This window comes from Suricata suricatta, chromosome 8 (genome assembly GCF_006229205.1).
Source record: "Suricata suricatta isolate VVHF042 chromosome 8, meerkat_22Aug2017_6uvM2_HiC, whole genome shotgun sequence".
Taxonomy (NCBI): Eukaryota; Metazoa; Chordata; class Mammalia; order Carnivora; family Herpestidae; genus Suricata; species Suricata suricatta.
Window position 1 is genome coordinate 24,292,497 of NC_043707.1, and position 15,961 is coordinate 24,308,457.

General features: G+C 49.7%; 1 protein-coding gene across 5 annotated transcripts in view; it reads left to right on the top strand.

The window, feature by feature from the left end:
• The window catches only part of CALN1 (calneuron 1), a 508,077-nt gene extending 493,334 nt beyond the window's left edge, over window positions 1–14,743 (top strand). For all 5 annotated transcript variants that reach the window (XM_029948318.1, XM_029948322.1, XM_029948321.1 and 2 more), the window contains one exon: window positions 7,595–14,743. In XM_029948318.1, the coding sequence (XP_029804178.1) occupies window positions 7,595–7,722 (128 nt within the window). In that variant the 3' untranslated portion in view covers window positions 7,723–14,743. The remainder of the gene's footprint in view (window positions 1–7,594) is intronic.
• The last annotated feature ends 1,218 nt before the right edge of the window (window positions 14,744–15,961 follow it).

Consider the following 15,961-nt stretch of genomic DNA (forward strand, 5'->3'; position numbering starts at 1 on the left):
AAGGGGCTCCCATCAATCCTGCTGGGCCCTTGTGCCTAGCCCTGAACGAAGCCAAGAGCTTGGCACACTCTACTTGGCCAGTCTGGTTTGCTGCAGTGGGAAACGTGAAGCCCCAAATTGAGAGTTCAGATCAGTCTGAAGACTGAGCTACAGATCCCCAAACCAAAAGATGAATTATGTTTCCAGAAGAGGAAGGTCTGTTGGAAAGGCCAGAGCAACACCTGGCCACCTCACCATGGCTCCACTGTGGAACTCCCGGAGCAAGACGTGGCTCAAGCTAGAAACCTGAGATGATATTGTGGTAGAGAAGGAGCCGGCAAGGATGGGTGGCCCTTCTTCCCCTGAGCAGGGATCCTAAAACATGCCAGCCTCACTGCTATTCACTCATAGGTCACATCATCCATCTGTCTTCAGGTCTTACGTGGGGCACCTGAGCATACTTGGTCTCACTGATGTATAGAAAATTCACATTCAGGGGCACCTGGGTGGCTCCGTTGGTTAAGTGTCCTATTTCAGCTCAGGTCATGATCTCGCAGTTTATGACTTTGAACATTTATGAGTTCGAGCCCCAGGTCAGGCTCTGTGCTGACAGCTCAGAGCCTGGAGCCTGGTTCAGTTTCTGTGTCTCCCTCTCTCTCTGCCCCTCCTGTCTCTCTCTTTCTCAAAAATAAATTAAAATCTTTTTTAAAAATTTTTTTCAAAAAAGAAAACTCACTTTCAGGAGCTCTTAATTAGTTCCACTTTAGGCTATGGAAATATTCAGTTTCATAAAATCATAAAATGTCAGACCTGGAAGGATCACAGAGCAGTAATAGCTCCCAGACCTGGTAGTTCTGGCTCATTGTGAGAATCACCTACGATGGGTTTTATAATGTTTTGTTTTTAAACATTCCTGAGCCCCAAACCCCCTGCCAGAAATATCACTTACATAGAGGTCTGTGTGGGGGCAATTAATCAGAATTGTTATGATTCTGGTTGGCCTCATTTGGGAGCAAGTGCCTCCAGACATGCAGCCCCGTTTCTAAGATACTGAGCCAGAGGGATTATAAACCCAATACGTCCAGGTCACCTGGCTGGTCCGTGGCAAAATCCATGCAGATGCCCGTCTTCAGCAGAAAACTCCAAGAGTCACTGCCTGTCGTTTGCCGAGTGGAGCAGTGTGAATCTGTTAAAATAAGAAAGCAAAACCCGGCCGTTGCTAGAGCTCACAAACCCAGATCCTTATAGCACCCAGGAGCCTGGACTTGCTAAGAAGCTTTCAGGGAACTGGGGACCCCACTTCTATGTGCTCCTGCGTCAAATACCCCACAAGTCACATTCTATCCCCGTGTTTTTTCTGGGTTCCTATGTCAACCATTCTGCTAGAAAGCGAGCTCCAGGCCTGATGGGAAGCTAGACTTAGAAAAGACTGCCAGCAGCTTGATACATTCTTGCCATTTTTGGTGTTCAGTTTCAAGTTCCTCAAAAAGAGTTACCATATGACCCAGAAATTGGACTCCTAGATCCCTACCCAAGAGCTTCGGAAACATGTCCGCACAAAAACTTGTGTAAGAATGTTCTAGTAGTGTTATCCATAATCGCTGAAAACTGGAAACAACCCAAACGTCCATCAGCTGGTGAATGGATAAACAACATGTGGCACAAAAAGAAAGAAAGTAGGAACACACACTACGGCATGCGTGGGCTGGGCGAAGCGAAAGAAGTAAGACAAAAGGCTACGTGTCGTATATTGGCATGTATTTGCCATGCCCGATGCCAGGACTAGGTATCTCCATAGGGATGGAGAGGACATTAGTGATTGCCAGGGGCTGGGGAGGCAGGAGTGAAGGAATGAAGCGTGACTTCTAATACGGGTGGCGTTTCTTTTTAGGGTGATGAACACCTTCCAGAATTGCATAGTGGCAATGCTTTCCCAACCTTGTGAAAGTACCAAATGCTACTGAACTGTACACCCTAAAAGGCTGAATATTATGGTATGGGAATGCCATCTCAATTAAACATAAACAAGAAATTAAAAAAAAAATTTTTCGTATCGTATATTTATTTTTGAGACAGAGAGAGACAGAGCACAAGTGGGGGTGGGCAGAGAGAAAGAGTGAGAGAGAGACAGAATCTGAAACAGGTTCCGGGCTCTGAGCTGTCAGCACAGAACCTGATGTGGGGCTCAAATCTGCAAACCATGAGATCATGATCTGAGTTGAAGTCGGATGCTTTCCCGACTGAGCCACCCAGGTGCCCCAAACATAAATAAGTATTAACGGTCAGACCAGTACATGGGGCACCTGGGTGGCTCAGTCGGGTAAGCATCTGACTCTTGGTTTCAGCTCAGGTCATGATTTCACAGTTATTGGGCCCTGAGCTGCTGGTGCGGAGCCTGCTTGGGATTCTCTCTCTCCCTCTGCCTCTACCCTACTCTCTCTCTCCCTCAAAATAATAAACATTTTTAAAATTTTTAATGTTTTATTTCTTTTTGAGAGAAAGAGAGAGACAGCGTGAGCAGGGGAGGGTAGAGAAAGAAGGAGACACAGAATCCGAAGACAGGCTCCAGGCTCTGAGCTAGCTGTCAGCACAGAGCTCGACATGGGGCTCGAACTCACAAACTGTGAGATCATGACCTGAGCCGATGCCAGATGCTCAACTGACTGAGCCACCCAGGCGCCCCAAGCATTTTTTCAAAAAGAGTCAGATCATTACAAAACTTTAGAGATCAAGCCCTGTGAGAGCAAGCCATTCAGGAGAAGCCTCCTAAGAAAGTCAGATTTGGGGTCCGCCCAGAAGAAATGGGAGGGCAGGCACCCCCAGCAGAGAGAAGGGGTGTCAGGTCTTGGACAGCACTGCAGTCTCCTGTGGGATGAGTGAGGACACCTGCTTGCCAAAAACAGAGGCTGCTCGGCTAGGAGGCGCAGTGGTCTGGGAGCAGAGGTGGGAGAGAGAGAGGAGGTGTCAGGCACGGTGCTCCCTGCTGAGCTTAGATGCTGGATGACACACGCTTCCCCAGCAGGAAGGCCTTTGCAGAAAGGCTGCAGGGCTCAGTGGCGCATACTAAGTGCTGCTTTAGGAAAGTGAATCTCACTGCAGCCCGGAGCGAATTAACTAGGGAAGGGACCATGGCAAAGGTCTGGGAGCACCGCTTGGAGGCTCACTCTCGTGCTGGAGGCTACAGGGAACAGGAGAAAACTGAGCAGACCTTTCCTCCTGCCCTAAGGGGATACAAGGAAGTCTTGCATTTCTCTGGCAATTCACAGTTGGACGTAACTTTCACTTTTTTTTATTAGCTCATTCATCTTGGAGATGATGCTTGACATTAGTGGAACAGTTACCGTTACCTCCTTTTACAGAAAGAGAAACTGAGGCTCAGAGAAGCTCAGTCACTTGCCTGGGGCTGCTCCTGGATGGTGGTTAATAGAAACCCGAACCCAGACTCACAGTTCATCCTGGGCTGACCCATAGATCTGCTGGGGAAGCAAAGCCTAGACACAGAGTAAAACTCAAAACTATAGCACAGTGCAAATATATGATAGCCAGAGACAGCCCTTAAAATATTTTCAACAAACACACAACCCCGTGGCCCTGTACTGTCAACCGCATCAGGTGTTTCAAGTGCCTTTTCTTCAGATCTTGTACTGCTGAGCGTTCTGTCGCTAAGCAAATGATCAGGAAGACAGAGTTTGTGCAGAAGTTTGACCTGGCTCAAGTCCCACCTCCACCATTTGCTAAATGAACTTGGACTCCGCCTCGTAGAGCTTCAGACGTCCCACCTGTCAAGTGACAGTGACACACCCAGCTCGCACCAGGATGGCCACTATGCAATTCTGTGATGACATGCATAGAGCACACAGTGTGTGCTTAGCCTACCCCGGGGGGGTTTGATAAAGAAAGGGAGTTTTGAAAAGGTTTACCGGGGCGCCTGGGTGGCTCAGTCAGTTAAGCATCCAACTTTGGCTCAGGTCATGATTTCAGGGTGAGGGAGTTCAAGCCCTGCGTCCAGTGCTCCCCTGTCGGCATGAAGCCCATTTGGGATTCTCTGTCTCTGCCCCTCCCCCACATGCATTCTGCCCCCTCCTCAAAAATAAGTATTAAAAACGTTTTCAAAGGTTTACAAAAGAGAATCGGTATTCACTGGGCACAAACAATACTGCAATACCATCATATATCCTTAATTTTCACAAGGTAGTTTTTACTACTCCCATTTTATAGATGAGGAAATTGAGGCCGGAGGACACTTCGCTTGCCCAAGGTCGCACAGCCGAGAGGTGGAAACACTATGATTTAGACTTGGGTCTGGCTCCGAAATCATTACTTTTTTTTTTTTTTTACTCTGCCACACAATTTATGGCCTCATGAGACCTGGATGTCAGAAGACTCATGGAAGCACAGACGCTGAATTACAGACTCAAACGCTGATGTTTCCGAGCCACCGAGGACCAGGCTGGAAGTGACACTCTGCTTCTAGGACTTTGGTCTGGATTCTGATTTGCATGGCCTTCAGTGTGGAGGACTATTAGGTCTCCAGGCCTTCCCTCCTTTCTTATCTCTCCCCTCCTACTGCTTTGAAGGATTTTCACATCAAAGGTGCAGCCGCTCTCCTGGGAGATAATCCTGTCGCCTGTAACCTTGTTTTCTGAGTGTCCTTCACAAAGAAGGGCTTCAGCCAAAAATTTCTCCCTCAGCGTAATCACACAATTTTTCTCGGCCTTCGGCCTTCGCTGGCCCTCAGGATGGGACAGAAAGGTAGATTACGGCCTTCTAAAGCATTTTTGTGCTGAGGAACTGCCCGGAATAAATTAGCCAGCGCTCAGAAAGTGTCAGAAAGCTACTTCCCCCTCCTCATTTTATTTTCAGCTCTGATTCTTTTTCCTTCTTAGATGCCACCTCCTTTTTTCCTTACTGAAGGCTGGCCTTTTTTTTTTTTTTTAACACTTGCCCCATCCTGGGGAGGGGGCATCTCTGCACTAAGGAAATTTTCTTCCTCCGGATAAGCCTTTGTAAGTTTCGAAGACCCAGACCTGATCATCAGGTTGAGAACTGAACCAAGAATACTTTCAATCGCTCAAGGAAAGCAAAAGCCCAGCGGATCCAGGATTAAAGATGAAAGACAGCACCTGAGAGGGGCGCCTGGGCGGCTCAGTCTGTTGAGTGTCCGACTTCAGCTCGGGTCATGATCTCACGGTTTGTGAATTGGAGCCCTACATCGGGCTCTGTGCTGACAGCTCAGAGCCTGAAGCCTGATTCAGATTCTGTGTCTTCCTTACTCTCCTCCCTTCCCCTGCCATGCTCTCTCTCTCTCTCAAAAATAAACAAAAATATTACAAAAAAAAAAAAGAAAGACAGCACCTAAGATAATCAACAAGGCAACAAGGTTGGGGGGGGTTGCAGGGCAGAGCTGTACCAGGGGCCCTGGGTCTCCATGAAATGTGGCTTGCTGGAAAAACCTTCCTGGTTGACGTAATTTATAGAGGCCCTTTGACAAGCTCCTGAGACCCCCTTCTCTTCAGGAAAGTTCCATTTGTCTTTGGAAACATTCCTGGCTTCCTACTTCTTCCCTGATATTTCCAGGGTTTTCAGAGGAGTTCCTCAATGTCAAGGGGAAGACATACTTGAAATTGAGTCATTTTTAGATTCTTTAACGGCATGTGGATCCTACCTTGGGCTTTTTCACTTGCCAGCCTTCTTTCCTACAGAGACAGACTGAGTAATATGAAGGGAAATTGCATCTTTCCCCCTCCACACACCCCCTCCCTCCATGCCGTAATCTGACCCAAAGAAAAACCACCGTCCCTCAGCTGGAGGTTTGCAAAGGTAGAGTATTAACGTCCAGCAAAAGGACCTCTTTTCAAAATGGAAGGTAATCTGAAAATGTTCTTCCGTCCTGGCTTTCAGTTTCTTTTAAGTTTATTTATTTGTTTTGAAAGAGAGAGAGTGTGAGTAGATGAGGGGCAGAGAGAGGGGGAGAGAGAGAGAGACAGAGAGAGAGAGAGAATCCGAAGCAAGCTCTATGCTGAGCCCCAATATAAGGCTCAGTCTCATGATCCTGGGATCATGACCTGAGCCAAAATCAATAATCAGACACTTACCTGACTGAACCACCCAGGTGGCCACTGGCATTGGGTTACTTAACATCTGAAACTAAAGAACCACCTTTCCTGATACCCCTCACCCTATGTCCTTAACATACATCCACCCACCCACACACACACCCACCCACCCACACACACACACACACACACACACACATGCTGTCAGGTCCCCAGCAACTCAAACTCCATCAGATTTTTTGGCCGCACCTAGTCCTACTGAATCAAAACTCCTGGGGGTGGAGCCCAGCAATTTCCTAACCACCTGAAGAACTTATGAATTCATAAATTCTCGGCCTCCACCCCCAGAGATGTTGATTCAGCAATTCTGCAGTGGGACCCAAGAATTTACATTTACATCAAACTCCCAGATGGTGGTCCAGTGAGTAGCCCTCCTGTATACAGCTACCCAGCTGCCCTAGAGCACAGATTTCTTCCCTAAACTAAGTGGTAAACTGTGTGCAAAGATCACAGATGGACAGACAGAGGGGGAGGGGAGGAGGGGTAGACTCAAAGAAGGAAAAGATGTTCCGGCATAGGAAGCAATGTTTGAAAGAGAAACCTGTTCTTCCTCAGCTTTTCTTTCTGGTGCTTTCCATCTCCCTGCTTCTGGTCTTTATTAATTTCCCACCAATTCACAACTACCAGTGGTTTTTTAAGGGCCTTATAAAGACGCTGGTGCAAGACCTAGCCCAAAGAAAGGATTAAAAGAATACATCCCCAGGACCCAAGGTCAGACGCCTGGTGCCGAAGGACGTGGAGGCAGGGACGCCTTGTCTCTGGAAGGTCTGAGGGAGCTTTGTGACTCCCTCCCTGCTTCCCACGGGTCCTGTCCACAGAGCATATGGACTTCACCAGAATCACCTAGTTAAACACAGATCACTGGCCCCATCCCTGGAGCTTCTCATTCGGTAGACTGGGCTTGCGGTCCAGCGTGAGCACCTGCATTTTTAATAAGCTCCTAGGGCTGTGTATGCTGCTTGCCCTAGGACCCCGCCATGGGTGTAACTGAAGTATTGCCAGAAGTCATTTAGGGTCACTCCAACTAGCGGCCCTCCAAGAACAATTCTGGAAGCGTGAATATGTAGGGAAGCATCTGAACCTCGCTGTCTCAGCAGCTGTCTCAGAAATGGGGGCCGGTGTCCTGCTGAAACTGACACAGCCATGCCTGGGTGGTGTTTTCTGTGACCCTCCAAAATGTTACATGTACCTTCTTGCTCAGAAAGCCCCTGGAGCTCTATTGCACCCGGAAGTCTGTGCCTTCCCCTGAACATCACCTCTCTTGGCTTTGGTTATAAAGTTTTACTGTTTCCTACTGTTTGCTTGAAGACGGGACGTTCGGTCTCCGAGGACGGTGCCAGGCACTCCTGTTGATGTGACCCGTCTTCGGTCTCGGAACTGGGCTTGTGGACGAGGAGGTCAGCCTGTCTCACGGTGTCATTTCTCTCTTCTCTCTCCCCTTCCCCCCACCTCCCTCCATGTCTCCTTGCCCTCTGCCCGCCACACCACTCCCTCCCCAGTGCATTCCCAGAAACAGAACAGACAGACCTGCGTCCGCAAAAGCCTCATCTGCGCCTTCGCCATGGCCTTCATCATCAGCGTCATGCTGATCGCGGCCAACCAGATCCTGCGCAGCGGCATGGAGTAGCGGCCGCCCCCTGCCGAGCTGCGTGCCCCGCTCACCGCGCATGCGCATGCCCCGCGGGCAGACTCCTCCGCAAAAGCAGAACCGGACGTTGCCTACCAGGCATAGTTGATGGAAGAACCCCAAGGCCGCAGTGCAACAGGTGTTGCCAACCCACTTCGCCTCCTTGGCAGGGACACCAAAGGGCTGTCTTAAATGCTTTAATGGTCTTGTTTCCTAATGCAATAAAATAGCCAGGAGTTCCCAGTGACTGCTTCAATCACCCCCCAGGAACTCTGAAAGACACATGTCATTTCCATCCCGGGATCCCAGGGACCATCCAGGCTGGCGGTGTAAGAGAGCAAGAGCGAGAACACGTGGTCACCTCCATGCCCCACCCTTTCAACCAGGGGTCGGCCAGAGACTCCGGGCTGCGGGCCCCCTCGGTCCCTAGGGGCCGACTGCGGGGTTGCTACAGAAGAGGGGGCTTCCTTCCCACTGTGGCTTCCTTCCTCCACCCAGTGGACCCCCCCACCAAGGCGTGAGGGGAAAGCCATGGACCGGGGTGCAGTGCATGGTGGTCTGCAGGCCGCAGCCCTTCGCTTCCATTCTAATTGCCTTTTCTAGAAGAGTCTTGCTGGCAGAGTTGGGGAGCTCTCGGTTTCCGTCGGCACTTGGCTTTCTGTTCCTAGAGCCCATCGCGCACCAGCATTTTGGAATCTGCAGAGAGCCTTTCTCCCGGCTTTTGCCACCTGTGCTGCCCTTAGTGGGAAAAAAAAAAAAAAGAAGCATACCCATGGGCATCTCTGTACCAGAGACACGTAGACTGGGCTTCTTCGTGTGTGACATCACCCTTTCGTGATCGCTTATTCCAGATCTAACATTATCCTCCCACATGCACCCCCGACTCTTCGGGGTGGGCCAGGTAGTTTGGCCGGGGGTGCGGGGAGGGCCTGGGACCCTCACAGCCCAGTCACCCGGAGTCCTGGAGCCCGAACCCGCCTCCATGCCGGAAGACCTTTGTAAGTGAAGGGCCTCGAGCATCTTACCTTCTCTCCTTCTCTTGAAATTTGCTTTGTTAGTCTTCCCCAGATCAAAAGAGAAATACAGTCCACAGTGGAAAGACGGAAAGATCAAACTACTGTGTATCACACATACCATCTCCCAGCGGTCAGATTCTGCAACTGACTCATTTCCCCCAGGGAAACAAAGAGCCGGGACAGCTTAGCCAACACGCCAGGTAATTCACTCCCGCCTGCAGAATACTTCTGCTGGGGGAAGGGACCTGAATCCCAGGGTCCGTCCTCAGGACCCTTTCAGTCTGTCATTCCCTGACTTTTGCCAGATGCCGCATCGGCCACCACTATTGATTCAAGCTTGCATAGTCTGATTTGCCAATAATCTTTGGATGTGATGCTTTCCTTTGTACTTTTCCGAGCTCAGGTCTTTATTTCTGGAGTAGAACGGTCTTGCGCCCCTTTCTTCCCATTGCATCCTGAAGCTACATGCTTTTTTTCCCTCTCCTTTTTCCCCTTTCTTCCAGTATTGAGATGCCAGAATGTCCACTCTCTAGGTTTTGCGGTGCGGTGTTTGTGTCCCTGAATCCCTCCCTCAGGGGCCCCTCCCTCTCAGTTTTCTCCCTTTCTACCTTTTCCAACCTGACTTATCCTTTTAGGGTCTTTTTCCAGTTCCCGTCTGCAAGCACTTCCTGCAGCAGGCAGGGGGCGCTGTAGAAAGTTCCCCACGGTGGGAGCCCGCAAATATTCCTGATGAGCACAAGTAAAACTAGGGTTTGAGCCATAGCAGGTGTGAGCTCTCGAGAGCCCCCGGGTTGGGGGTCCCGCTGGGAAAATGCCCGGAGTCCCGCACATCCAGGCCAGCGAAGGCAGCATCCTGCTTCCCTCTTGTCTGCCCTGCCCTGCCACAGTCCACACTGCACGTCTGCCTCCTTGCTCTCCCCTTGCCTGACTCCCCATGGTCCTTCAGGATCGGCTTCTAGAAGAACAGGCGTGAGCACAGAACACTAGCACAGACGACAACTTCTTCATTAGTTTTGGCCCAGAGCAGATTACCTTCCCCCTCTCAACTGGACTCAGATGGGGACCACCCCCTGAACCACTAGACCATGTCCTCAAAGTAGATTAAATAGAGACCTGAGGAGGACCCCTAAAGGCCCCTGCCCCACCAGAGGAGATTGCAACCCTCTTCAAAGGCTGGCTCTCTGCAAGTTCTGTCCTCCCCCTGGAGAACGGGGTCCCCGAAGGAGGTGAGGCTTAGAAGAGAAATTAGCCACTGTGCAGGGTGGGGGGTAAAGGGAGCTCTGGGGAGAGGCAGCAACAGCCTGTTCAAGGCCTCAGCATCCTCTCCCTGAAGAGGACCCTTTTCCTCTCCCAGCGACCAGTGAGCAAGCCCATCCTACCCGGGAGGGATCCAAGGAGCATGCAGCCCTTGTAAGGAGAGAGGACGAAAAGGAAGCTACGGAACTTTCCTCTCAGGTGGACTAAAATTGACCTGCAACTATGGTGGCCTCATGCATGGTACCCCGGGGCTGAGTGTGGGAAGACAGCCCAAGGCTAGTGGCGTTCTTGAGACTTTGGGAGCTAAGAGCTTGTGTCTGCGACACAGCTTTGCCTGGACAGTCCATTGAAGGTGTTGGGATTTTTTGGTAAGACTGAAGACGCTGACTTTCTGCGGCCCCAGAGCTGCTTCAGGGCCCCTGCCATAGTACTTAGGATGCTCATGGATAAAGCATGGCTCATTCTTGCTGTAAGAATGGGTGCCCCCCTCCAGACCACACAGGGGATGACCAGGGAGGCATTTTGCTAGTTGGACAAGGGATACAGACCCTAGACCCCTTGTCCCCCCCAAAAAAGCTGTTTCCTATCACTCCAGAAACAGACAGAGCCCCCAGACAGGACCCAGCATGAGAACTATTAGAAGTGGCTTCCAGAATGTGTGTGGGTCCCACGTGACCAATCTGTAAAAAAAAAAAAAAAAAAAAAAAGAGGGGGGTGATGTTACCATGGCAACCCTCGCATTCCACCCTGAGTTTGCCAAGGCACACAAAAATAGGGAACATTTTCTTAAAGAACACTGGGCTCTGATTGTAGCCGGACTCCCTGCATCCGTAGCCCACTGGTGGGGGTAAATTACTCAAAAAATCTGGCGGTTTCTATGCCTCCTCTGGCATTTTGAAACCATCCTTCCGTGTGCTCAGAACAGGAGCTACCTGAGAACCTGGCGGCTTTCTCCCCATCCCACCTCCTCCCCCACTTCCGAGGGCCCAGAACAGGGACCCCTTGAGGTGGGCGAAAAGGCAGAAATGTCATCTGGAAGGCAAAAAATATTTTAAGCCTCAATCTTTGAAAGCATCGATTTGCCTGTTGAGACACTCTCCCACAAGCCAGAAATGTGCACTGAAGCGAACTGAGGTTTGCACGTGGTCTGAAGCAAGCCCAGGGGCTTCTAGGTGTTCCTTTTGTAGAGAGCAAGGTGTGCACCACGAGGTGCGCTCTTTCTCAGTACCCGTCCCCGTCTCGAGCCAAAAGAACCTCGTGCTCACAGCCCTGCCCCTCACCTCCCAGGCCCAGAATCATGAAGTGATGTATCTAAGAACGGGGAGGGGAAATTTCTCTTTCGTTCTAAATGCCTTCTCTAGGCAGAAGTCCAGACTCAGGTTATAAATCAAAGAGAGCTTTGCTCTTCACGTGTAGTGGACAGCCTCCCTGGGACCCCGACTTAGGAGGGTGGGTGTGACCGTGAAGCACAGGTCCTGGGGTGGCTGGCCTGGCCCTGTGTGGCTGCATGTCAAGAAACCCCTTCCTGCTGTGCCATTCGCTCTCCATTGTCACCGTAGTTGCTGAGCTCAGCTCCTCTCGGCTGGAGGTCCCCAGCCAGATGGGGTCGTTTTACTGCACTTTCTCCAAAAGCCCGTAGTGATATTACCACTCACCCTGCTCCATGGAGATGTAGGGAGATCTGAAACCCCACGGCAAGGAAGAGCCCCTTTTCCTATAGGGCCTCGATGATACGGACAGGCCGAGCCTAGGCTTCCGGACCTGGGCACACACTGGTTGTATTCCCGGGAGGACTCTCTGGAGAATGTCTGTCTGCTGTCACCTGAGATCACAGCTTTCCCGTTGGCCTCTTCAGTGATCCTCACAAGGCTAAGAGTCCAGAACCTAAAGCCCTTGCCACTGCTGTCTTTCCTCACCTCCTCATTATACGGCCATCCCAGAAGGAGGGAAAGATCCATCAGAAATAGCAAAGTAACATGATTCAACGACTTATGGGTTTCAAGTTGAATTATTTGAAGTGCTGGCAGAGTTGAGGAGGGGCGGGCTGCCCCTTGTGGATCCTTCTCTCCACAACCATTCAAATGTCAGAACTGTCCAGCTTCACTCCATACTTCCTTTGACTCAATCACTCAGGGGACTGTCCTCAGTTATGTGGCCTTGCCGTTGACACTTGGTCTGGGGAGTAATAAGGTGAAATGCACAAACCAGTCAGACATTTCCCTTAGTATCCTGTGCCCGTCGCTGATGCACATGGCTATGGTTTCTACGTGATACTGGCTTGGGACCCTCTTTATATGGTCTCAAGGGATATGATGACAAAGCTTGGAAAGTCTTCATGGAAAAATTCATTCGATTCGGTTGCCTTGACGTAATCGCCACAGAGAATCGGGTTTTGGCAGTCCCACAAGAAAGCTCTCTGAAACTGGAAAAGACTCGCCCAACCCCCTGCCTCTTGCCCAACTTTGGGTGGCTTATGGGTTCAACACCCATGGTGGGTGTCGCCCTCATTCACCTCTTTTCCTTGAACTTGATGGGTTGGCCTTCAATGCAATGCTTCTCATGATGTTAGAAGTTATTGTCCAAGGGAAAGGGATGCAGAGGCTGGAATTTTCCAGGGGAGTAGAGGAGGAGGCTGATGAGGAAGGAATATTCCAGGAAATAAAAAATTCAAGTGTGGTGTTGCTCCATGCCCGGACCTGTGAGAGAAAAAGGAAGATTGTGAAGGGCTGCAGAGGCTGGTCTCCGAATGCTTTCCTGAGTATGTGGCCTACTTTGGGGGGGGACGCCGGGGACTGAGTGCAACGGGGCTGCTGTCCATCAACCTGACCCCAGTGACACAAGTGGCAAATGTCTGGAGGAGGCCGGTAGCCCATCTTCCCTTGGGGAATGCTCAGAATGCCTCTCCGGGGGCAGCCCGTCTGGGCTCAGACCTGTTGAGCTGAGGCCAGAATTATGGGAGCGCTGTCTCGCGCAGGACCCCACCTGCTTCTGCTGGCCACCAGCCTGATCCTTCTGAGTGACATTCACCTCCTGGCCTCAGGCTTCTCATCTCTAAAGCAAAAGGAAAGGGAAACCAGAAGATCCCTCATCCTGACTCTGTTTGTCTGAAACAAGTCCAAAAGGATGCCTAGATTTGAGAGGGGCTGGATTCCCCCAGGAGTTGCATTAGGGACTGGCAGTTTATTTTTTCACACGAGGCCCAAGAGGCAGTTGTAATAAAGTATCCCTTTCGGTGTCCATTGTGTGTGGATGAAACAATGCAAATTGGTTTCTGTCAAATGTGTGGTGTCTTGGAAGTAAGAGGTTTTGTTTACTCCCTAAGGTCTTGCTGACTCTAGGGAACATCAAAGATGGGCTGAGCCAGGGTGAGAAGGAAGGGGAGTTGATCGCTTTATCGCAGATCATGTGCATGAGCATTCCGGAATCCGTAGAGTGGAACAAAGCCAGACCCTAGGAAGAGAGATGGGTCTTTCTCCATCCCAGAAAGCTTAACTGGAAGCTACTGAATAAAGAGCACAACTTCCGGTCATTTCTTTTTTCTTTTTCTTCCCTCCCCTCCCTGCATCCCGGCTGTTCCAGTAAATGTGATCATGGTTTGTGTTTATTCATAACACTGCAGAAGGAAGAGAGTCACCATCTCTCACGATTGTCAGGAGTAAGATTAGCAGTCTAGGGAGACCAGCTCCAAAAGATTTGGAGGCTGAGAAAGGCTGAGCACAGTACCTGCTTCAGGTGCACCGACCCTGGAGAGGGGTGGAGGGCGTGGCAAGAGTGGCAGCTGGACCCATAAAATCCCCAGCCCTTCTGCCCCACGACAACATAGCATCCTAGGTCTCTGTCCCTTTACCTCTTCCTGAAATGGACTGAGATTTTTACATAAGCTTGTCTTCATAGAGGCCCTACCGACCTTCCCTGGAAAGACCCAGATTGGTCGGGAAAGGAAAGGGTAGAATCTTACATAAGCCAGTGTCTCCCAGCTCTCTCCAAAGAAACTCAAAGAATATTCCTCCTTTCTGACCTGGAAATCTGGTTTGAGGGTCCTCGAAAGGCTTCTTAGGGGGGTTTGACTATTTTTCCCCCCAGGTCTGAATCCAAGAAGAAGCTATTTATCCAAGGACTAAGCAAAGACAATGTCCTTGGATGGAAATCAGATCCAGAAAGTCTGGGCAGGCAGTGGGCTGGCAAACTGTCATCTTTTGAGGATGGGTGGGGGGAGGGAGGTCAGTGAGCCTAGGAGTCATTAGACTGGAGACATGACTTGTTTCTCAAAGCACAGTATAGTTAGTGGCTGGAGTGAGCCTGGAGCCCCGCTGAGGATCTTAGGACCAGTGTGCCTGGGGCCCGGCAGCTTGCATATCCAGAATGGGCCACTCGGACTGAAATCCTGGGTCACAGTCTTCCCGTTTACCTCAATCATGTTCCTTTTTTTTTTTTTTTTGTCCTTCTCATTCCGTGTTAGGTGATGATTTCTGCTATTAAATGATGAGAGTCAGCAGACTAGTCAAAAGGAAATCTTTATATAAAGTGTAAATACTAATATAAATTAACTTGGCATGCAACTTACTAACCCAATGAAGTATATATTATTAATATGTCCTCTTAGTGTATAAAGGAAAACTGACTGCCATATTTACCAGATGTTTTCTGTAACCAAACTTGTCTGTAAATATATAATCTGTATAAAAAAGAGTCTAATTTACCATTATTTATGCAATAGAAAAAAAATAAAAGTTTTTTTTTTCTTTTGAGGAGAGATTCAGTTCATTATCTGTGGTGCGATTTGCAAACCTGTCACAGAAGTCATTCCTGTGACCCTGAAGGGTAACCAGACCCATTGGGACAGCAGTCCGGCATCACCGGCTTCCAGGACGCAAGGGGACCCGGTCCTCATGGTGGGGCTTTGGGAGGGAATGATTGACATCAGCGGGGAGAAGCTGACTACGGACCATATGGTGAGAAACACAAAACATCTTCTGGCCGGGGGCAGACATTGTAATTAAGAAAACTTTGCAGATGCCCCTGCTCATGGTGTCATCCTTTCGGGATTGCATTAGCCAAATTCTTCCCCCGATGTTAGCATTCAGGCATCACATAGCTTTCCCTTAGACTCTGGGAATTTGCAATGTTATTTGAGCCTCTCAGGCATAGAAAGAGACACCCATTCCCTTCTATCAGTAGGAAATGAAGAACACCAGGAAGTCAGGTGACTTGATTAAGGACACTAACTGAGATCCTGCTTGAGTCTGGACCAGAATTTTTTTTAATTTTTTATGTTTTTATTTTATTTTTGAGAGACAGAGACAGCTCGAGCAGGGGAGGGTCAGAGAGAGAGGGAGACACAGAATCCGAAGACAGGCTCCAGGCTCTGAGCTAGCTGTCATCACAAAGCCCGAAGCGGGGCTTGAACCCATGAATCGTGAGATCATGACCTGAGCTGAAGCCAGATGCTTAGCAACTAAGCCACCCAGGTGCCCCTGGACCAGAACTTTGACCGCCAAACACCATGAGGGCATCACATAGTTTTTCTTTACTTTTCAAAATGTTATCACACATTTCCCCAAATGTCTTGTACAGAAGCCAACACGCCGAGTTTCCATTTGGGCAGAAGCTTCCAGGGTCTCCCAGGAGGCCCCTTGTTCACTGTTGCATTTTATCCACCTTCTCGGGGGAAACTTACAAGGCAAAATCACTAACCATTTGTTATCGTTTAGAAATTCTAAAAATAGAGTGTTCAAGGCATAAAACACATGCTTTTCTCTCTGCGAAAGGGGGCCTCTGGCAAATTCCGGTGATAATGACTTGGATTTTATACTCTCTGATCTGATTTTTAATATTTTCTTATCATCAAGGAGCATTTAGTCATGAATATGTATTCTTCTGAGGTAATTGCCCCAGCAGGGAGTGTCCTGCAGGATAGAAGTCCCACAGCGGGGCAGCGGGGCAAGGGGGAGGCGACAAAACTCTGA